The sequence below is a fragment of the Erythrolamprus reginae genome, chromosome 4, assembly GCF_031021105.1.
Source record: "Erythrolamprus reginae isolate rEryReg1 chromosome 4, rEryReg1.hap1, whole genome shotgun sequence".
NCBI classification, from domain to species: Eukaryota; Metazoa; Chordata; class Lepidosauria; order Squamata; family Dipsadidae; genus Erythrolamprus; species Erythrolamprus reginae.
The window spans coordinates 81,012,170-81,036,326 of record NC_091953.1 but is presented as its reverse complement, the minus strand read 5'-3'; the positions used below and the strand labels follow the sequence as shown (position 1 = coordinate 81,036,326).

Genomic DNA, 24,157 nt, shown 5'->3' with positions numbered 1-24,157 from the left:
AGTACAAAAAGTTGAAATCACAGATTCTGGTTTCTCTGCAGGATGTTTACAACTTAATTCAATTTACATAGCTGCCCATCTCAGCAAGTTGCTGGTATTTATTTTATTTATTTATTTATTTATTTATTTATTTTGTCCAATACATAATGAGGGTTTTAGTGGGAATGCTATGAATGGAGAGATCCTATGTTTCTATCACATTATAATAAAACCCAGTTCAAAATTCAAATGAGCATGGAAATCTACAACTCTATTTTCTTGCTATCTTGACTAGTCAAGGCAATTAACAAAAACAAAGCAAAACAACATAACAGGTTAAAATTAAGATTAAATTTAACAATACAATAAATGCTAAAATAATGAAACAATTCAAATCACAGTGAGGAAGTCTTTACAGGTTTACTAAATAATGGGAGAATGGGACTCTCAAAGGTGCTCCCAAAGTATCTCCATAGACAGAATGAGATAGACAAAATTAGCATGGCAGAAAAAGAATTTCTTATCTGCCAAAACAACAAGTATCTAACCGGAAAAAAGAAGTGGGATATCTCTTCAAAAAATCCTATTGATCTGAATAGTTGGCTCAGGTCCACAACAAGATAATGGTCCTTCACACCACATGATTAGGCTCTAGTCCATTTAGTTTAGAAATTATATGTTTCTCCCTCTTCAGATGCTACTTTCAAAGTGTCTTATTTCAAAACAGAGTTTGAAGTTTTCTTTATTTATGTACACTTCTACAGCTGGGATAGCTCACCAGTTCTGATTTTACTTATTAATATCTTTAGATATATTTCCATGTTACTAGGGTTAGTTTACTAGAACAGTTGCATAAGGAAGATACAACTTGGAGCAAATTAAAAACACACCAATGCAGAGAATAAAGCTGAGAAATATTGTGATTGCATAGCAATCTGGAGCTTTGTTTTAAAAGAAAAAATAGAAAAAGGAAAGATTAATAAAACCATTAAAGAGTGATAGATTACCATGAAGTGATATGTATATCTTTGAGGAGGCTGATAAATTTGTCCATTAATGGAACACAGAGTGGTCCTAAGATAGTATCCCAATTAGGTTGGATGTATTCAGATGCTCTCCGCTGAGCATCACTTTCACAACAAAAACAATTATCACATGATGAAACACTGTATGGAATGAAGTGATAGTTGCCACTTGAAGCCTAAAAAAGTCAATGAATTAAAATATTGCATGTTAAAAAGAAAGCACAAAAAAGATACAGAAATACAATTTTAAAAGTTTCTCTAAAATTTATGCAAATTTAGCTTTCATCCATATAACAGAAGATCATATAATAAGACATAAATGCCTATGTGGGGAAATTCCACAATTTTAAATTTAGTTTTATAAACATTGATTAAATAAGGCCCTAATTTAGTCTACAAGGTCAAATATTTCTTCTGTAGTGAGAAATTTATCATAATCTTATAGGAATTTGTATAGTCTTTAAATGCAGTTCTTCACTCTTCTAAACCCAATGAAGCTAATATACAGGTGAAGCTTCTCATATACTAAGCACTAAAGCAGGAATCAGCAATCCCTGGGCTGTGGAAGGGTGGGCAAGTGCACAAATGTAGAACTCTATTCAATACAATGAGAAGCATCTCTAAATGCAGCACTACAGTCTATTAAATGTGTAACAGTGTAAATGCTGAACTACTGTTGCACTCTTCATTTTGTTACAACTGTTGTTAAGAAAGGATAGTTAAAATAACATCATAATATCATCAGTGCCCTGATATGGAGGAATGAGGTTTGTTGACTATTGATATTCAACATCTTGTCCTTGTATGGGTTTGGGCAAGATTTGTGGTCCTGTTTTTTCTTTCATTGGCTTGCTATTATCTGATAGTTAATTAACATAAGATGCTATTTTCTGCTAATCTGAAATTGATTAGCAGGTATTTGATAAGAGAGAGTATGGTCTGGGCTGTTTGACCCTTTATTTTTACTTCTCTTTATTTCCTTTGAATGGTTCATTATTTTTGTCTTCTGATTACTAATGTGTCACAGTACTGAGGTTATAGACCCATAGTCTTATACTCTTTTGCCTGGACAGTTCACAGTTGAAACTGTGTTCAATTCTTCAATTTACTAGTAACAGTAAGGAGAAGGAGAATAATTTCCATTCTAAATAAAATATTTTGGTTTCATCTAAGAGAACTGGAAGACTGATGTATGGTTTAAAAAGGCTCTTTTTCGTATTAGTTGTGATTCTGGAATAGTGCTAATTTGAGAATGTTGGCACTATGGACTCTTTCTACAGCATTTGCACAGCATTTGCAATTACAGAAGCAGGATACTGGTTCTCAAGGTTGTTACCCTAAGACCACTGGTGGCAAAGACTCTGGGGAAAAACCACAGCTATTCCAAGAGCATAGAGTTAAAACAGAACAATTTTTAAAATGTTCAAGAAGTGATTACTTCAAATCTAGGACAGAGAAGCAAATGTATCACAACATTTATAAAAGGTAAAGCAGAGTAAAAGAATGATACATACTTTGCCCATCATACTACCACCATGGTATTCTGGAGGTAGCTGTACTTGAAGAAAAGATTTATGGTTGGCTGTCTATTCCAAATTGTAATGGAAGAAGAGAAGGATTCAGATTGTAAAAAGAAAGGAAAAGAATTGCTAAATTTGCTAAAAGAAAAACAGCAAAGTATACATGCATGTATGTGTGTCAGTATGCTTGCTATGTACATGTACAATACAAAGGTTAATAGAATGTATAATTACAAACAATTCCTTAGAAAGCAAGAATATTAATTGGATAACAATTACATTTAATTTTTCATGCTGAGATACATCTATGGAGATTTTCAATCATCTAGATCAGTGATGGCGAACCTATGGCACAAGTGCCACAAGTGGCATGCAGAGCAATATCTGCTGGCATGCAAGCTGTTGCCCTAGCTCAGCTCCAACATGCATGTGTGTGCCATCCAGCTGATTTTTGGCTTGCATAGAGGGTCTGGGAGGGCATTTTTGGCTTCCAGAGATTCTCCAGAGGGATGGGGGAGGGTGATTTTACCCTCCACCAGCTCCAGAGAAGCCTTTGGAGCCTGAGGATGGCAAAACACTACTGGGCCCACCATAAGTTGGAAAACAGACCATTTCCGGCCTCCAGAGAGCCTCTGGGGAGTGGGGGAAGCTGCTTTTCCCCTCCCCAAACATTATGGGTGTGGGCACTTGTGCATGCGCAATAGCATACACCCATGATCTTTTGGCACCCGAGGAAAAAAAAGGTTCACCATCACTGATATAGACCATGGTGGGCCCAAAGGTGCTTTTCAAAAGGCAACTGGATTCTCTTGTTTCTATCAGTTTCTTCTATCTATCAGTTCAGTTCCTGACCTGAAAAATCTTCTTGGATGAAAAATGAACATTTTATAGACATGTATAGTTATTGAGTTACCTCTTTGCATCCAGTTTCAGCAGTCTCATTAGCAGCAGAAAATAAAATTCTGCCTCTACCCCCATCTCCCAGCAATTTGCCTCCTTGCAACTAATTTCACTTTCAGTTTTAGCACGTGGTCTGTCTGCAGCATCCTGAATCAGCTGCGGGTTGGATAATAATCAGTTGCTTGTGCTAATCAGACTCTGTGCTGTTTGCTGCAAGGAGGTAAATTGCTGGGAGGCAGAGGCCAAAGGGTGGGGGTGGCTGGGTGGTGCTACATTTGGTGTATAAGTTGCACCCAAGTTTTCACCCCCTTTTGGGGGGGGGGTAAAAAGGTGCTTCTTATACTCCAAAAACTAAGGTATTTATTTTGCTACTTAATTTATACTTTACTGGAAAAAATCTAACTAGTGTGTTTAATAGAAAAAATTGGTTTTTTCTACACTTGCATCTAGAAATACAATCCTCACTTTAATAGAGATGGGTGGGTGGGTGGGTGGGTGGGTAGGTAGGTAGGTAGGTAGGTAGGTAGGTAGATAGATAGATAGATAGATAGATAGATAGATAGATAGATAGATAGATAGATAGATAGATAGATAGATAGGATTAAAAAACTTATGTTGCTTTGATAGTGGCATCTGGCATTAATATACATGAAAAGGTGCAGAATCAACACTGCTATTTAGATTTGGGTACTTGGGTAAGAGAATCTTCTTCATTACTACCCCATCTACCTTTAAATTAGCTTTGAAAACCTAGGCCTTGGGGCAGGGTACTTGTCGGGTTTTTTTATATTAGATGTTGAATGAGAAAATAAATTTTATTCCCTTTGAATGATGATCATCATTCTTTTCTAATACTATGTTTCTAAGATGCCCTGAATCAGGCTCTAGAAAAAATACTGAAATAAATGGATGGATGGATGGATGGAGCATATATTTTCTTTATCATATTAAGGAAAGAGATACTTAAATTGCTATTGTTTTTTCTTGCTCCTTTTACTGCTTATTTGAAAAAAAACAACCAGGTAAACAGGCAGCACCAGCAGCAAACAGAAGGAGCAGGCCCACAAATTTCCAATATGTGTCAATGAATGCTCTACTAAATTCCAGCAATTGTTCATTACTGAAAACTTCTATGGCCAGACCTGAAGAAAAGATTATGGGAAATTTTGTTTGTAGAAATATTTATGGACTTTACCATAGCATTGTATCCCTGAATTAGCCATGCTTTTAATCTCTATAATGTTTGTTGAATCTTCCACAACAAAATGAAATAAATTCACATTTAAAGAACATGGCTGCATGGTAAGAATACAACCTTAGGTCCTACCAACTCTATAGTATCCCATCTGTAAGTATTGGGCGAAGCCTGCAGAATCTGTTCCATTGAAATACCTTCAATACTATTGATTAAGTAACTAATATGAAAATATTTAACCATCTGAGGCACAAAATGCTCTTACATAATTCTGTCTTTAGGTGGAATAATAAATTTAATAAAACAATGCTATTCTCAACTATTTTTAAAGGAAGACAATTTCCAAATGCACTATTGTTAGTAACGTGTCCAGATTTTTATATTCATAGCTATCTATCACAAACTATTTACAGTAGTACTTGTCCTGCAAGTCACACCAGTTTAATTATTTTTAATTAAACAGTTGCTATTTTATCTACTTTTCATAAAAATGCACTTATATTTTAATGCACTTTTTGTATCTGATTTAAAAAAAAAATAGGTAAACCATTTACTCTAATGCCAGTTACAAATTGTAATCACTTAAAATAAACTTTTATTATATACACACATGGAGACTGAGGGACACATGCTCCTGAGATGCTCCTTTTACACTGACATTAGGAGAAAGCATATTCAACCACTTATTGAGGGATATCCTGGTCGCTCGGACGTTGCCTATCTCCGGTGGTTGCTTGGGGATGAGCAGGCCAGGATTACGGCACAGGTGGCCAGATTCTGTGCAGCAGCAGCAGCAGGGATTCATCGCAAATGTGTGCCTTCATAGCGAGATATGTACATCTCTTGTATAGTTACAATGGGTCAATCTTGGTTGCTCAGTCAAAAGTTCTGTTTCCTGCTCTTTTTCCTTTTAATTATTATTAATATTATATTGATGGTCTGACCGTAAATAAAATTTTATTATTATTATTACACACACATGTGTACAAGTAATCCTCAACCTACAACAGTTTGTATAGTGACTTTGAAGTTACAAAAGCAGTGAAAAAAGAGAGTTATAACTGTTTTTCACACTTCCTATTGCAGCATCCACATAATGATCAGAATTTAGATGCTTGGCAACTGACACATACTGTATTTATAATGATATCAGTGTCCCAAAGTCATGTGATCACCTTTTGTGACCTTCTGACAAGCAAAGTCAATGGGGAAGCCAGATTCACTTAACAACCATGTTACTAATTTAAGAACTGCAGTAATTCACTTAACAAATGTGGCAAGAAAAGTTGTAAAATGGGGCAAAACTCAATTAACAAATTTCTCACTTAGCAACATATGTACATTGTGGGCTCAACTGTTATTTTAAGTTGAGGACTCCCTGTACAACATACCCCATTCTTAACAAAGTTTAAAGAGGTTTAATAAGTATTTGATTTTGCCTGACTTCCAATTTTTTTTTCAGTAGCGGTGGACCAAACCTGCTACTGCTGAACAGAGACATGAAAATGAAAATGTTTCTCTTTACTCTGCATCAGTTATTTTCAATGCTTAGTCTCTTTATCCTTCCCCACTAGAATCTGTAGAAGTGGCATAATTATATATCTGTGCTTTACTTTGATGAGACATTGTCAACAAAATAAAGGGAGAAATCCTGTTGTTTTGAATGAAATCAATATGTACAAATTGTGGAAAGGCTGGAAATCACTGAACACTTTACGAATACTTTAAATATTAAATCATTTTATATTATAAATATTTGTTCTGGAAAAATGCAAAATAAATGTATCACTTAGGTAGGTTCTTCAAGCACTTGTCATAATGAATTATGGAACAATTATTTCATTGGAATAACAAGTGAGATTTGAACACAGAAAAAATTGACCAATATGAAGATACTTCAATTAAACAAAGTTAATTTATTAAAAACAAAAGGACCGAAAAACCAAGTGCAGAACAATATCCATTCTTCAGCAGATATCTGAATTTTCAGTTCTCATGCTGAAAGTTCTCTCAAATTAGCTGTTCTATAGTATTGTCAGTGTATATATTAAAAGATGGGAATTTGCATACTTACTGTGTTTTTCTGAGATACCATGTCCTGAAAAACAAAACATGAAATCTTATGTAAGTATAATAAATGTGTGCCATAGTTTTGCCATCACAGTTATATACAGTTTTGGCCATGTCTGAGATTTGGGGGGGTTTGCCATATAAAATAATCTTGAATTATAATTTATAATTATAATTTAAGTTTAATTTTAGTAATAATGTAATGTATTGTTTTATTGTTTATAGTTTATTACTGATATGTATTGAATTGCGTATTATGAGCTGGGGTGGCGCAGCAGGTAGAGAGCTATAATGCAGGCCACTGAAGCTGACTGTAGATCTGTAGGTCAGCGGTTCAAATCTCATCACCGGCTCAAGGTTGACTCAGCCTTCCATCCTTCCAAGGTGGGTAAAATGAGGACCCGGATTGTGGGGGCAATATGCTGGCTCTGTTAAAAAGTGCTATTGTTAACAGGTTGTAAGCTGTCCTGGGTCTAAGGAGAAGGGCAGCATAAAAATCAAATGAATTCAAACAATTGAAACGACCTACAGTTACCGTGTATAATTAATGAACGTAATAGATTTTAGAATTTAAAAATATAAAATACAATGTATATAATGAAAGAAAACCGGTCAAAACTTACTGTCAGAATGTTAACTGAGAATATGTATAATCTGTAATTCAAAATAATATGTGATGGGAATGACATAAGAAAAATTAATAAAGAGATTTAAAAAAAAAAAAAAAATCAAATGAATGAATGAATGAATGAATGAATGAATGAATAAATAAATAAATAAATAAATAAAGGGTGACATAAAGATCAAATAAACAAACAAACAAAAATAAATAAATAGTAATAAATAATCCAAATATATTCAATGCAAAATTCAATAGGGATAACTATATGTATCTCATCTTTTGTTTTATTATAAAATATTTTTTTTTGAAAAATTAAACATATTTTTAAAAAGACACATTCATATTTATTGCAAGTGATTATAGTCCAATATTTTTAAATCTTTGTAATGTAACAACAGAATAAAAACATACCTTGAGTGACTGAGCAGTATCAGCATCCGTATCATGGTAAAGTATAACATTATTGGCCATGTCAAAACTTTCACGTACCCCAAGGTGGTAGAAAAGGGAAGGTTGTCTGGAAAAATCACTCATATCCACTACTGCAACATCTATAACAAGAGCATGGAATAAAACTTGGGAAAAGCGCACAGTGTATTTCAAAAATTGTGAGTTCTGAAAATAAAACAATTTGTCAATGAGACAAAGAAGAGTTTTCACAAGCCAAGTCTGACTCCACGTAATTTACAGTCCAGGTTTGACCCTGTTTGACACCCACCCACCCCCCAGGATGTATCATCAGTCACATTCGCCAATGGAGCAATTTCATGGGTTGTATTGATCACTCCCCTCCAGCCACTGTGGGTAATCCCAGGAGACAGTTTTAACAGAGATATGTCTGAAATGTGCTTTTGTTTTTGGCTGCCATGCTGCTTTGCCATATCTGTAAGTTGGTTTTCTCATTCTCCTGCCTATGGCTACTCAAGACAATAGGGGGGAGAGAGACATACAAACAACAACAGAAACAACAACACTTTACCCTTGGATTATCCACGGTTGACTGATCCAGATTCCTAAGAGGTCAGTACGGGGCGAGTACAAGTGCACTAGAGTGCCTTCCGTCCCCTATCCTATTGCTCTCTTCTATTCCTATATCTCTTATTCTATTCTTTCATTGATATGTTCTATTCCTATAACTTCTCTTCTATTCTTTCTTAGATATATTTTACTATGAGTATATCCTCTATAACCTTCATTATGCATTTTACTATGTGTATACCCACTAAAACCCTCATTGTGTATTGGATTAAATAAATAAATAAATAAATACAAGAGAGACACAGAGAGAGGGGGGAGAGACATGGACACACAGGAGAGATACAGAGACAGGGGGAGAGATAGAGACAGACAGAGATACAGGTGGGGGAGATAGAAAGGGGAGAGAGATACACAAGCACATAGATACAGAGAGGTGGGGAGAGAAACAAGAGAGATACAAGGAGAGGGGGGGAAGAGAAAGGGCAGAGGGTGTCAAAGGGTTTTGTGGCTCCCGGTATTTTTTAACAACCAGTTGTCTGTCCTAATGACTGGCTGGGTAGACCTGGCTAGGGAATCATGTCACTGAGTGGGAGTGAGTGACATCAAGTTGGCCACACCCACCCAGGTTTTGTGGCATCTGATGTTTCCTTTTCTGTGGGAAATGGGTCCAAATGGCTCTTTAAGTGTTTAAGGTTGCAGACTCCTTTGTTAATCACTCTTATTTCTCTCTGTTCTATTATTATTATTATTATTATTATTATTATTATTATTATTATTATTATTATTACTATTAATTAGATTTGTATGCCACCCCTCTCCAAAGACTTTGCGCCTTCTTGTTCTGCTCTCTCCTGCTTTCTCTATAGTAGCCAATCTATGCCTTTGATCCATCCAGGTCACCAGAATTTTCTCAGGTATCAGCCATCTGGAATTTACTTTACGCTTAAGTTATTATCTTGTCAGAGATTGATATTGTTTTCTCATGTCTCTTACTTTTCTAGAACTTGTTTCAGAAGTCTTATTTCTCTTCCTTTATATTTCAATGGATTATCTCTTGCTCTTTGAAGTATCTCTGTTCTTAGTACCTTCTTAGTAAATCTCACATGTACCTCTCTAGGTAATTTATTTCTTGATGCATATCTTGTGTATACTGTACACTAACTATTTCATCAATCTCAACAAACATCTCTTGCTTGGGAATCCAGGCCATCCACCAACAATTCTGCCATTATCTTAGAAGGTTTTCCCCTTTTTCTTCCTCAATGTTCTGGAATCTCAAAAATTCAACTTTATCCATCTCCAACCCGATTACCGTTCTCTCAAGATTTTTGTTTGCCTGTGTAAGTCTATCATCCATTTCTTCCATCTTCTCTGTTTGTTCTGATTTCTCTTCTATTTTCTGCATCCTTTGTTGATTTTTTGTTGTCTATTGAATGTTCTCCATTTTATCATGCATCTTTTCCATTCTTTCCTTCATGTCTTCAAAATGTTTTGTTGCGGCTTCTTGCAATGTTTGGAGCATTAATTTCAATTCATCACATTCACTTTTTCCTGCTGCAGCATACTATCCAAAGATCTTTGACTTGCTGGACTGGATGCAACAGCTACTGCTGAAGGATCAGATGTATTTTTTCTCCCTGCTTTGCTTAAATTTGAAATGCTAGTCATCTTGAGTAAGCTTAAGATCTTCAAAACATTTAAAAAGAATAATCAGCAATAACATAACAATTGTCTAGTATTTCGTCAACTTCCACTTAACAAGTATTTTCACAAGTCAAGTCACCACTAAAGTTTCCAAGCAGTTAAAAATTTGCTGCTATTGCGGTCTAAAAAAGAGGAAAATTGAAGAAAAAAGAAAAAAATATAAAAATAAAGTTCCTTATTAATTCAGGTCTTCAAACCTGAATCCTTTCTTTTGATGGATTTAGTAAATTTAATAAATTTGTAATCCACTTAGGCTCACCAAGCGCCAAAGTTCAAATACTTAGATTCATATATCACCTCAAAGGGAAAAAGGTTCAACAAGATGGATAAAAGAAAGTTCTTTGCTATTTTCCAGCTTCTATTTACTATATCTGTTTGGTTTTCATCTATGCTCAAATAGCTATACAGTTTAAAATGTTACAGTGTTCCATTCTCTGTCTATGCTGTCTGGTATAAACAATTTGCTAAAGTAGGTGTTACTGTGACTAACAAACTTATTTTCAATAGCCAGTCAAGGTCATACTTTCAAAGTACTGTCATTACTTTCACTTCTCTGCAGTTTTCTCCAGTAGGGTGTCACTGTTGATCTATTTCGCTCCTTTCTCTTTTGTTAGCATAAATTGTATAATCTGATCCAAAGCTTTTTAAAAGTCCCAGGGGTCCAAATTTCATATTCCAAAAAGTTTCAACTTAGTCTATTTTGTATTTTAAATCCCCAGTCCGACTTTCTAGCTTTTCAGTTTCTTCTCCCCTTTAAAAAAAAATATTTTCTCTACTTCCAGTTCTATAAATAACCTGCAGTTTTGCTTGCTGCTATTTTTGGGGGTGGAAAACAAATTATTCTGCCTCCTCTTCTTTGAGTCCTATTTTCTTCCAGGCTTTTTATGGGGTATATTCCATAACAGGAATTGAAAAAATCCAACCCAGGTCGGTCACACTGTTCCTCAACTTCTATATTTGCTGCATCAGTTAGCTTTCACAGCTCTGCTCAGGCACGCAATGGTCATCTTTTTTCCCCTGCTGGATGAATATTAATAGAGCCATGTTGGCACATCTGGGTAGAACCCGAATCTGAAGTCCTCTGGGTTTCACCACCCAGCTGAAAGTTCAAGTCCTTTTCCCCACATCCACAAATCCATCATGTTGTCCAATGTTCTATTGCCATGCTGACAGAGTCCACCCATCTCCTTCCATGCAGGTGCAGAGACAAAGGATGACCTTGGCTTTCTAGAAATAATTTGTGATGGCTACATACTAACAACCTCATACAATCCCCACCCCATTTTCCTCCAGTAGAAAATGCATAGTAAGATAAAGTGTGGCAGGCCTAAAATCCTAAATAAAATAGCTTCAGCTAATAGAGTATGGAGCCTCCTTGTGATCAGTGAAGTGTACTCTCTGTCCATCATCCCTCCACGGTGATTTGGGTCCCTCAGAACAGGTCGACTTTGGTGCGAACCCATGGAGCCTCATGGAGATGCATCGTATCGCTGTGACATAAACCCCACCTTCCCAAGCCCACTGATTTTTCATAAATCCTTAAAAACTTGGTTTTGTCATTGGGCTTGAGGATCTAGCTATGCAAAAAGGCCTGTATAGCACCTAGTTGATCGACTCCCACAGCAACCTCTCAGCTGTTGCCTGTAACTGACAAGACACTAATCAGATTCACACTGAAGGCTTTTGTTTGCTGAGAGCAGTGCATATAATTGTGTGTCTGCTTATTATTTTGTAATCTCTTTCTTTCCAAAGAATGTAAATCCAAACATATTTTTTTCCAAATTATCCCAGCATTGGGGTGAGCATTGCAAAGGATGGAGAAATGGGGGAGAAAGACTCTAAGAGTTGCCCTTTTAATCCATTTTTTGTGAGTTGAAACTTGGAAAACTTCCTTGCCATTTGCGCTCACTTGGAATTTTAGGGTCACATCCTTCTAATGCTGGAAAGAAAAGCTGTTGTAAAATCATAAGCAGTCATGGTCATGTGATTTTTTCACTTAGTAATCATTTGCTTACTATTCAAGTTGCTGGTCCACATTGCAGTTCCTAAACAAGGACTACCTCTATGATTACCATTTTTCCTAGCCATGCTATCTATTAACACAGTAAAGTTATGCTAAACAAATCTGTGGTGGTTTTATCATTTTTTTATCAGGAGTGTCAAACACAAGGTCGGTGACCTGTGATGTAGTTGGATCTGGCCTGCAAGGCCATGCTGGAAAATGCGAGGGGGCAGCTCACCTTGTTTCAGCCCTGGGCCAGTGTGCCTTTGGCCTGGACTACCCAATCTTGGTGGGCCCAGTCTATGCAGAGAGAAAACAGCATTGAGCTGAGGCCCAGTGAAGAGCTGAAGAGGCTGTGCTTGTACAATCCAGGCAAACAGACTGGCTGGGGCTAGGCAGCTGGCCTGTATGCTTGGCAACAGCTGGCCAGTCAGCCCAGCAACAGGAAGCAGCCAGCTGCAGTTTGTTGGCCTAGCCCCACCCAGCCTGTTCATCTGGCCTGAACAAACACAGCCTCTTCAGCTCTTTGCTGGGCCTCTTAGCTCAGTGCCCAGTGTGATGCCACTCCAACTGTGAAGCTGGCCATGCCCACCCAGCTGGCAATATCCACCCAGTCAACTATGCACACCCGGCACCCCAAAGTCACCGCAGCCCTGATGTGGCCCTCAATTAAATTGAGTTTGATAACTCTGCACTAGAACTATCATAATTTTCCTGGAACATGCATTAATAACTACAAATAACAGAGCAATTTGTTTCCTGTGAATTACATTACCGGACTGTTTTTCCTTCCCTCTCTTATACCACAGGGACTTATGGCAGAACCAACCAACTTATGTTCACTTTTCATGTTTTCTTCATTTCCCAGGCTGCAAATGTGTTGTTAATTGTCACCATATACTTTTTTCAAGGTATTCTCTATGGCTCTCCATGTATGGTTTATATCACAAACAGTACAGGTTTTGATACCATACCATATTCAATTGAGTCTAAATAAATAAAATAGCATAGTTCTTGCATTACACAAATTCAATTCCTTGCATCAAATACGGTAAGTTACAGAAAGAATACATGATCAGCCACAGACTTTTAAGCATTGAAATACTGTATATTCCTTGTCAATTTTAAGAGCTATTACCAGCAAAAATAATATCTACCACGATATGGCTTTTACTGATCCCTTGACATAATATCCTTTATTAGAAAGGATGTGTGTGTGTATGATAGTAGGTAGGTAGGTAGGCAGGTAGGTAGATAGGTAGGCAGATAGATAGATAGATAGATAGATAGATAGATAGATAGATAGATAGATAGACAGACAGACAGACAGACAGACAGACAGACAGACAGACAGGCACGCACGCACGCGCACACACACACACACACACACAAAGAATTGTCCTTAAAATGTAGTTATAGAAGAAATGATAGACATCAAGATCTCTGGAACTTTAAAAAATGTTATTGTACTAAAGCTTTCATTAGCTCCCCGGCTAACATTCTCAGAGTGTAAAACCACAATTGGAGAATAGCAGGGGGGGGGGGGGGGCTGGGAGAAATATCTTCAAAGCAAGGCCTGATAGTTCTGCATTCCTCCCCCAGCCCCAGGAGGGAAAGAGACAATACACACACAATAGGGAAAGAGGTAGCAAAAAGCATGCCATCTGTCAGCATGACCAAGGTAAAAACAACAGAGTTAATTACAGGAGTGAGGCAAGGGTGTGGGCCCATTATGCGTGCAATGACTCCGCATTAAATAAAAGTAAGCATCTCTCCAATGGTGGTTTTACACTCTGACAATAAGCTCTTTTTCATTTATTAAAGAAATCTACCTCTTCTTTAATAATTGCAGCAACATTATCTAATTTTCATGTGGTATAAAAATGTACAATGTTTGTTGTCAGTACTGCCAAGGAAATAAATTAATTGCCAGCAGTTTAGCCCTCATGCTAATATAAAATTAGCTACTGCATTGATAACTTTCTACACTTGTAAACTTTTTCTAAAAAAACTACTAGTATAAAATATATTGTACAGTATATCAACTGATTTCTGATACACTGAGGACTGTAAGTTTTTGTTCATCTTACAAAGCCCAAAGACCCCCAATTCTGTGTTTGAACTTATGCTGGCTTCTTCTACTACTGGTTCTTTATGGTTATAGCCATGGTTACAAATGAGAAAGGCTTTTTAATTTTTTTCTGTGGTAGACTTGCAAAGCTTACATCCTGCCTAGTTCTGCAGAAACTGCTTTTCCTACAACTGGAAAAAATAAGCAACAAATATTGAGCATGAAACAAAAGTGGAAATAGAAGAGGAAACTATACCTAGAAAAAATGATAGCTAAAATCTCACCTCCTGGAGAAGAATGAATCTAAACACATTGTAGCCTGCCTTAACAGCACCCTCTGGATAATGGTACAATAACATTACAATGAACATTGCAGTGAACTTTCCTGTCTTTAAGATGACCTGTCCTTTTCTACCTTTCCTTTTCCATTGGAAGACTATCAATTATCCCACAATATGCTAAAGATTCTGCCTGTAAAGATAGAGAGCTTCTTTTATAGTATGGCTGCCAGATAGCCAAGCAATCACAATGCTTCACCTTCCTGCTTGAAATGCCTCTTGTGCTTAGCCAATCAGGCTTTAGCATCCGCCTTCCTGGTCGGTTGTAAGTCGACAACTTTGCAATTCTGTCATAGTTGTAAGTCAAGGACTTAACAAGCAGGTTCTGACCAGTTCTGGAGAACCAGTAGCAGAAATTAAGAGAAGTTTGCAGAACCAAGTAATACTACCTCTGACTGGGAGAAAATTGAGATTTTGAAGTAACCTTCTCCTGGAGTTGAATGGGAATGGAAATTTTACAGTATCCTTCCCCTGCCACACCCACCAAGCCACGCCCACCAAGTTCCACACAGAACTGGTAGTAAAAAATTTTGAATCTCAGTACTGCTTCCCATACTTACTGTACTTACTTTTCAAAGAACTCCAGAAGTGGCTGAGCCACATGGCAAAGAAGCCAACATCTTTTATTCAGAAGCCCATGAAACAGTAAGGAAAGCAGCTTTCCTCATCTGAATAAAGCCTTCTCTGCAGGCTTAGTTTGGGCCCAGTCTAGTAGACATCTTTGAATGAGCATCTTCAGGGCTTGGGGCATGGCAGCTACTCAACAAGGGGCAGTTCAGTCCGATGAGACAAAGGAAGCAAGCTCCTCATTTATTTGCATCATTCTTATTTTATTTATTTAATCCACCCATCTCAACAAGTGACAAATATTTTTCATATATTTTCCCTAGGAAATAAATCACACTCATAAACTCTTTCCATGAATGTAACGATCTCAATATGAAGCAGATGTAATTTCAGAAAGTAACTATTCTGAATTCGTAGTGCACGAAATAAAATGACTTTGCCTAGAAACAAGATATTAAACTCTGACCATATACCTTTTACAAACTGGAAGGAAACAAGTTAGGGAAAATGTGGAGAACTTGGCTTCTGGAATTATTCCCACCTCTTAATAGCAACTTCATCCTAGGTCAAGGTCAGCAACATTTTAAGCCATTGCCTAACATTCATAGCCAATTATTTTCTGGACTTTCATCACCACTCCAACACCCAATCTCATTTGGTCAGTGTCTGAACTTATGCTGGCTTCTTCTACACTGAATTTGGTCTGGTTTCTAACTTTTGAAAGTTGTCATACAGAAAGCCCCTTTACATAATTTCTTGTATTGTTTAGTGGGTTGGGAAAAAGTAGAAGTCTCCCTCCTATTAATTATGGGTGATTATATTATCCATTAATTTTCAACAAAATATTCTGCATTCCCAGAAAAATTGATGAGTCCAAATCAGGAAGTTATAATTTTTGGAGTATAAGATGCACCCTTTCCCCCCCTAAAGGAGGGTGGAAATGTTGGTGCATCTTATACACCAAATGCTGTCCCAAAATCCCACCCCCATCCCGTTTTTGTGAAAAATTGGCCCGTTTTTCGTAAAAATGGGGTGGACAGAGGATCTGAGAAGCCTGCAAAGAGCTCCTAGGGCAGTGATGGCAAACTTATGGCACGGGTGCTCTAGCTCAGTTCCAACGTGCATGTCTGTGCCAGCCAGCTGATTTTTGGCTTGCACAGAGGCTCTGGGAGGGCATTCTTGGCTTCCAGAGAGCCTCTGGGGAGATGGGGGAGGGTGTTTTACCCTTCCCCAGCTCCAGGAAAGCCTTTAGAATCTGGGGAGGGGGAAACACGAGCCTATTGGGCCCACCAGAAGTTGGGAAACTGGCCTCCAGAGATCTTCCAAGGAGCAAGGGAAGCTGTTTTCGCCTTCCTCAGGCACTGAATTATGGGTGTGGGCGCTTGTGCATGCGCGATAGTGTACACCCACACTCTTTTGGCACCCGAGGGAAAAAAGGTTCACCATCACTGTCCTAGGGACTGGGGGAAGGCCAAAATGCCCTTATTTTTGTGAAAAAATAGACAAAAAATGTGCCATTTGTTTTGCAAAAATGGGGGCATTTTTGCCATCCCCCAGCACCCAGTAGCTCCTTTCAGGCTTCCCAGACCCTTTGCTGCCCCCCCCCCCCCAATTTTTGTGAAAAAACAGGTGAAAATGGCTCATTTTTTGCAAAAACAATACTATTTTTGCCTTCTAATTACCTCATCTAGCATGACTGGAGAAGGAATTCTGGGAGTTGGCCCACTAGTCTTATAGCTGTCAAGTTTGAAGACCCCTGGGCTAGGGGTGCAAGGGTCTTTAAACTTGGCAAGTTTAAGGCTTGTGAACTTCAACTCCCATTCCTGAGCTAGCATGACTGGAGGAATTCTGAGAGTTGAAATCCACAAGCTGTCAAGTTTGAAGTTTGTAAAAAGTGTACATGGTTGTAAAAAGTATTCTGCTACACTGATATTTTATTAAATAATATATTACTGCACCATTTGGTTCAGAATAATTTTTTCCTTGTTTTCCTCCTCTAAAATCTAGGTGTGTCTTATGCTCTGAAAAATACAGTACTATTCCAAAACTAACAAAGTATTTGTATGGTTCTCAAATGAAACATATATAACACATATTTTAAATCAATGTTTTCCTTGATTTACTGAGATTCAACGCATTGTAGTATTGCATGGTTTGTTTTAATGGAGTTTCTCTCTGCTTTTGCATATATCAATCCCCACTGTTGATTTTACAATTTAAAACTATTATTTCAAGGTATATTACAATTTCATAAGGGTATGGATTTCAAATTCTTCAAGCTGAATTCCATCTGTTAATGCTGTGTTAGTACATGCAGCCTCTCTCTTTCCCTCTCTTTGCTACTCCACAGCCACGGACCCTCACATGGTAGCAGCACTTGCTGATTCTGCCTCCATCCTCTAAGGCTGCATTACTATTACTCATCTTCTCATCATTCCCAGGGTCACCATCAGGAATTTTGGGGCCCCATACAGCCTAAGTGTCTGCCCCCCCCCCTGCCATTTTAAAACTATTTTAAGTCGCCAAGCCACTCCATCCCCCGGGGATCATTTCCCGCTTCATGCCAAGCGAGGCGGTCCCATAGGCCAATGTTTCCCAACCTTGGCAACTTGAAGATATCTGGACTTTAACTCCCAGAATTCCCCAGCCAGCGAATGCTGGCTGGGGAATTCTGGGAGTTGAAGTCCAGATATCTTCAAGTTGTCAAGGTTGGGAAGCACTGCCATAGGCTATTTCAGGAACTGGGTTAAGCCGATTGTGTGGACTCGTCCAGGAGAAAGAAAGAAGTGGGAGTGACAAGGGAAAGAAAGATCCTCCTGGCATCGGTCAGGCAGAGCGAGGCTTATTTACGGCTCCTTGGCACTTCTCCCTTCTTGTTGACAAAACCATGTGCTTTCTAGCAAGGGGAGGGGGATCCCACACCCGGCAGCCACCGGCGAGGAGTTGGAAAGGACGAGGGGAGAGAAAAAGCAGGGTACCAGCAGTTGGGCGGGTGTGTTGAGGGGGCACTCCCATCTGGAAGGAAGGGAAGAAAGGCAAGGGCGAGCTATGAAGGAAGGAGGGAGGGTGGAAGGAAGGAAGGAAGGAAGGAAGGAAGGAATGGTAAAAGGGGCAATCAAGAGAGGAATGGGTGAATGAATGGACGGAGGGTGGGAAGGAAGGAAAGAGGGAAGGGACAGGAACAGAGGAAGGGTGCAAAGGAAGCAAGGAAAGGTGTGAAAGGGGAGAGTAAGAGAGGAAGGAGTGAAAGAAGGGAGTGAGGGAGGAAAGAAGGGAGGAAGGAGAAGGAAAGCAAGAAATTGAGGGAGGGAAGGAAAGAAAGAAAGAAAGAAAGAAAGAAAGAAAGAAAGGGGGAAGGGACAGGAACAGAGGAAGGAAGGAAGGAAACTTATGAAAGGGGAGAGTAAGAGAGGAAGGACTGAAGGAAGGGAGGGAGGGAAGAAGGTAGGAAGGAGAAAGAAAAGAAGAAATAGAGGAAGGAAAGGTAAAAGAGAGAAAGAAAAAGAGAAAGAAAGAGAAAGAAAGAAAGAGAATGAAAGAAATAAAAAGAGAGAGGGGGAATGAAAGAAATGGAAGGAGGGAAGGAAGGAGAGAAAGAAAGAGGAAGAAAGAAAGAGAAAGAAAAAAAGAATGAAAGAGCAAGAGAGAAAGAGAGAAAGAAAAAGAAAGAAAAGAAAGAAAGAGAATGAAAGAGAAATAAAAAGAGAGGGGGAATGAAAGAAATGGAAAGAGGGAAGGAAGGAGAGAAAGAAAGAGAAAGAAAGAAAGCAAGATAAAGAAAAAAGAATGAAAGAGCAAGAGAGAAATAGAGAAAGAAAGAAAAAGCAACGAAAGAAATTGTGATTTTTACTATGCCAGCTCCTTCCCTCCCCCGCTCCCCATAAACCACCTACCCCTCTACCGCAAGAGGGAAGCGCCCGAGGCCCCGGATTCTTCCCTTTCTCCCTCGCCCGCATCCTTGCCGCGGTGACTCACCAGGAGAAGGCTGGAGACCCACACGGCTCCTCGGGGGGCGTTGCGGAAGGCGGTGGCGGTGGAAGCCCCCATGCCCAGGGAAGGAGGGCAGAGCGGGAAGGGAATGAGGGGGCTGGCGGGGGTTTAGGAAAGGGGAGCCCGCCGGGCACGAGGGAATGCTGGCCGCGCAGGGCTCCGGGGCCAGCCTTGCAGCTCCTCGGCGGGAGGAACCGAAAGCCACCGGGCAAGGACTGGGCTCAGCAGGAGAAGCGACCGGCTTCCCATAGCGATGGGGAGCTTGGCTTCCGGAGGGCCGAGCTCCTTCCACGGCTGCCATCGGGGCTCCCTGCCTATCTGCCGGCCTCCCTGCCTTCTTTCCTCATGGGGGTGGGATTCCAGCCGTCATGGTGATGTTATAGAAGATCAGCCAAGCTGTGGTCACCGAACTCTGAGGCCGAAGGACCTTCTTCCCATTCTCTTTCTCTTCCACCGACCCGTTGCTGGCGCCGCTGCCCCTAATTGTTCAATTTGGGAGGGCCTCACCTCAGCAAAGTAAAAGGCCCAGCCAAATTGAACAATTAGGGGGCCCCGCCCCCGCCGGCCAGCCTCCTGGCGCCAAGTCAGCAGCTCCTTGCACATGCGCAGACTGTACCCTCCCTCTTTTGCCGGCCGGGCCGCCTGCCTCACCTAATCAATTTGGCCGGGCCTTTTAGTTTGCTGAGGTGAGGCTCAGGCAGGTGGCCGGCAAAAGAGGGAGGGTACAGTCTGCGCATGTGCAAGGAGCTGCTGACTGCGGGCCCCCCTAATTGTTCAATTTCGCCGGGCCCATGACACCACTCCCAGTAGTGCCGGTCTATCGGCGGCCCTGATCATTCCTATCACCTATCACTTATGACTATGACCGTAACTAGTTGCTTGTATCCTTATGATTTATATTGATTGTTTCTTGATTGCTTATTTGACCCCTATGAGAATCATTAAGTATTGTACCTCATGATTCTTGACAAATGTATCTTTTTTTATGTACATTGAGAGCATATGCACCAAAGACAAATTCCTTGTGTATCCAATCACACTTGGCCAATAAAAGAATTTTATTTCAGCTTCAGGATGTACAACTTAATGCAATGTTTTTCAACCAGAGTTCTGCCAGAAATCTGACGACACCAAAGGCTTCCCCTGAAGAAAAAAGGTTGAAAAACACTGCAGTAACAGTGTGGCAGTCAGCTGACTCGGAGCTGCGATCTGTTGCTCCCTAAGAGTCAAGTCCGACTTACCAGTTAGACAGAAAGACGCGCGACTGGGCGAGGCCTGGAGCCGGAACGCCCTCGGAGCGGCTGGAAGCTCTCCCCCGGACGCCTTTCTCCTCTCCCTGCCGCCAGCTACTCACCCGCGTCGTAGAAGAGGTCCAGCACGGCCGTTTCGCCGAAGTCCAGCTCTCCGAAGTTGACGGTGGTCAGCTGGGCTCCGGCGGCCTCACAAGCTCGCACCAAGCACAGCAACGCCCCAACTTCGGGACTCCGCGCCCCAGAGCTCCCTTTCGGATTCTCGTTGACCACGTACACGGCTCGGAGCGACCGCGGGCGCACGAGGGGGCCGTTGCTCGCCTCTCCCCCGCCGTCAGCGACGAACCCCGGGGTATCTTCCGAAGCCGCAATCGCTTCGGGGGCGCCATTCGGTGGGCTGACCTGCTCGGCGTCCCCACTAAGTCCCGGCTGTTCGCCGCTGCTCACGTGGTTTTCCATGGGGCCCGGTAGTCGGTGCTAACTGGGTCGGGGCGCGCGCGGCGGGATGCCGAACCCCGTGCGCCCGCCTGTCCGCCTCACGTCCTTTTCTAAGGACGCTAAGCGAGAGGGGCGGCCGAGCAAACTTTCCCGGCGTGTAGCTGAAAGTCAAGGGAGGGAGGGAGAGGACGGCGGCCCGCTAGGCGATGCCTTTCTCCCACTGCCCAGGTCAGCTGCTACTTGGAACTGAGCTTCAGGAGTCTCAGGGAGCGCGTCTGTCGCTTAGCGAAATAGGTCGCCGGCTGTCGCCTGCTAGACCTTTGCTTCTAAAAGCGGTTCTCTGAGCCGGACTGGCGGCAGTACCTGCTTCGCCCTCCTCCGGTCGGCCTCTCTCATTCGGACCGTGCCAGGCGCCAGTAGTTATTGCTGCCCAGCTGAGTTTGAGGGTTTTAAAAGAGGCGGAGTACGGCCGGAGTTAAGGGTGGGGGGAAGGAAAGTCGCTTCGGCTCCTCCTAGGATTAGGCCCTTGGAAGACCTGCCTTTCCACACACTGTGCGTTGTCCTTAACCTCTGGTCATCATGAAAAGTTACCGTTAGACCCGTTTCAGTTATTCTAGGAATGGCTGGTGATTGTCCCCCGCGATGGAATCTTATAATGCGGACATTATTATTATTTTTTTAAAAAAGATTTTATTAGGGGAAGTGATGGCTTTCAAGCTGACTGATTACCAAAATCGGTAGTTTCAAAATAGGAAGTTGCAATAGGTTTCTGTGCAAACTAGAGCTGCAAAAAGATGACTGTGCAAATACAAAGCAGTTTAACTCTGATGGGCCCCTGATTCCTGCTATTTAGAAAAATTCAAAATTGCATCTCCAAGCCAAATTACTGGAGTAATGACCATATTTTATACGATTAGGAGAAATATTTTATCAAAGGCAGCAGAGGAAATCTCATGCAAATACTCTTCAGTACATTCATTAGCTTCCATTATATCTCCAAATATAAATGTAAATATTAAATATAAAACATTATTTTAATAGTATTGTACAGCTTCAACACAGTTTTATTCAATACTGTAGTTGGAATCTAAGGGAGACATAAGCACATCAATTGTTTTCAATTCTTTGTCTTCGCTAAGGTGGAAAGAAAGGTAAAACTAGTTTCTTCATCTACTTTTCTCTTTAATCTTCCCATTGTTGTGAAATAGATAGTTGCATTAGTTAATAATATTAATATGAAATATTTAATTTATCTGTTTTATAAATGGCCTTATGGTTTGCTAGCTAAAATTATGTGAAAGCCAACTTCAATTTGATAAAATTATTGCATCCTTTCCCACCCTCCAAAAATGAAAAGTGGAGAATCTGGCTTATTTGACCAAAAGTGGTATATTTTTTTTCTAAGTTTAAAATCTTGCTACTGTTATCTCAGTCTATATTTACCTCCCTTTATGAGGTAGCATTATACTGAGGACAGAGATTATTATACTGTATTCTGTCTCTCATTTATCAGAGATCCAGTCTCTCTCTCCTGTGTTGACCCCATTATGTTCATGGCTCTTCTGGTGGCTGTGAACTCAAAGCCAGCCTCTAGCTATTGCTCCAAAGAAGGCAAATCAATTTGCTCCAGCAGTATAAAGTTAGGGAAGTCCCTTATAGCAAGTAAGTAGCATCTCAGGGGAATACTATTTTTCAGCAAGATGGATACAATAGTGACAGCTTATTCCTACAGCCCAGTTGTAGAAACAATGCCTCACATTCTGGTTGTCTGTGTTGAAATGTCTAGCACAGTGATTTTCAACCTTTTTTGAGCCGCGGCACATTTTTTATATTTACAAAATTTTGGGGCTCACCACCAACCAAAATTACACAAAATGACATTTATCTCCAGTCCTGACCAGGATTAGAAATTGGGACCATGGGCAAGAGTAGCACCTTCAACTATTCACGGTGGCCACACAATGACAAGTGCGCGGCAGCCCAAGCGGGGATCTTCCTGGGTGTGGATGAGAGGCAGCCTGCTAATGGTTCATCGCTAGTAGTTGGGATGAATCCTAGAAGGTGATTGGTCAGTGATCTTTCCCTGTGCCTCCATTCCCTGTGGGAATATTTATGTTCAGATGGAGGCAGTTGACAGTGTGCCAGATAAATGGCCTACGTGGGCTGTATCTGGCACGCGGGCTGTAGTTTCGGGACCCATCTTTAATTTCCTCCCGTCACACATGATCATGTCTCACGGCACACTAGTGTACCGCAGCACATTGGTTGAAAAACACTGGTCTAGCAGGCAATGGGAAGGAAACAGGAAGATTGCAAAATCAACAACTCAGCCAGTAGAGTGGAGCAAGTATGTTAAAGAGATTTGGACTCTCAAGACTCTGCCTTAATTTTATGCTAGATTGATTTGGAGAATTGATTCAGCAGATTTTCAGAATTTTTACATAAATGTATTAGATATCTCCAGAAATCCAAGTGATTGTTTCATGAATTTGACAGCATAACAGGATTTGATATCACTCACTAGTATCTCTCAAGTAACCCTTTCCAACTCTTCTCCCTGCCATGAACACATGGTTGATTCCAGATATGAAACCCCAACAAACTCATTTCCAGGAGAAGGTCCCCACTCCCAACCCAGTCTCAATGATAAAAAGGTTCATCTTTCATCTAGAGTCAAATCACAGATGAGGTTTTTTATAACATATCTGGCAATAGCCATTGACAGCCAAAAGCTGTCAATGAACAGTTAACCTGGATGCTAAATTAAAATAAGGTGTGTCTTCAGATTTCTAATCCTGGGTCATCTTTGCACCATGTCAGGTGTGCTTCCATTCAAAGTCCAGGAGAGAAAAACCCAAACTCCATTTGATAGAGATGAGTAATTTTAGTAGACAAGAAGTGATAGCAACAAAAAGAAAGCAAAAGATGTGCAAGAAACAAAGGAACCCAAAACCTCCCCTGGGTCATCCATCCAATGTCCCAAGGTATCAGGTGGGTGCGACGGGCGTTTGGATGGACTGAAGTTGTTGACCTTGAGTAGGCTGTCAACAAGTCCATGAAGCCTAACTGTACCAGGCAGACAGTGATGAGAACATTCCTCCCTAGCAACCACCATTTTTCTTGGTTCCAATTCTTATTGATATCTAAAGCAATTGTCCATCTGTCATCTCCATTCATATACCTTCACTTCAACTATTTAATTGCTACTTTCAGTCACTGCCTGTCCAGTTACACTAGCTTAGGTACATATATACACTGAGCTTAGAAACAATATTTAGATTGCAGAATTTTGACTAAAAGTGAAAAATAAACTAGAGAAGCTAAAAATAAAGTTTGAGTGTGATAAAGCCATTCAAAGTTCTATTATAACAATTTAAATATGAAAAATAAGAACTAAAAGAATGGTACTAGTGTTAACTAGAATTAATCGCTATATTCTTTCTATCTTCTGAATACAATTTAGTCCAATTCAAAGAAAAAAGTTTCCAGAATTATGTTTACTCACAGG

General features: G+C 40.2%; 1 protein-coding gene across 8 annotated transcripts in view; it reads right to left on the bottom strand.

Annotated features, from left to right (window-relative positions):
• MAP3K15 (mitogen-activated protein kinase kinase kinase 15) overlaps nt 1-21,175 on the bottom strand; it is a 77,745-nt gene extending 56,570 nt beyond the window's left edge. The window contains exons 1-5 of one of the 8 annotated variants that reach the window (XM_070750626.1): nt 20,316-21,076; nt 7,723-7,862; nt 6,694-6,717; nt 2,519-2,590; nt 987-1,180 (exon numbers count right to left, since the gene is read on the bottom strand). In XM_070750626.1, coding sequence (XP_070606727.1) covers nt 987-1,180; nt 2,519-2,590; nt 6,694-6,717; nt 7,723-7,862; nt 20,316-20,670 — 785 coding nt within the window. In that variant the 5' untranslated portion in view covers nt 20,671-21,076. The other 7 variants (XM_070750624.1, XM_070750627.1, XM_070750629.1 and 4 more) reach the window with 7 other exon arrangements.
• Between the last annotated feature and the right edge of the window lie 2,982 nt (nt 21,176-24,157).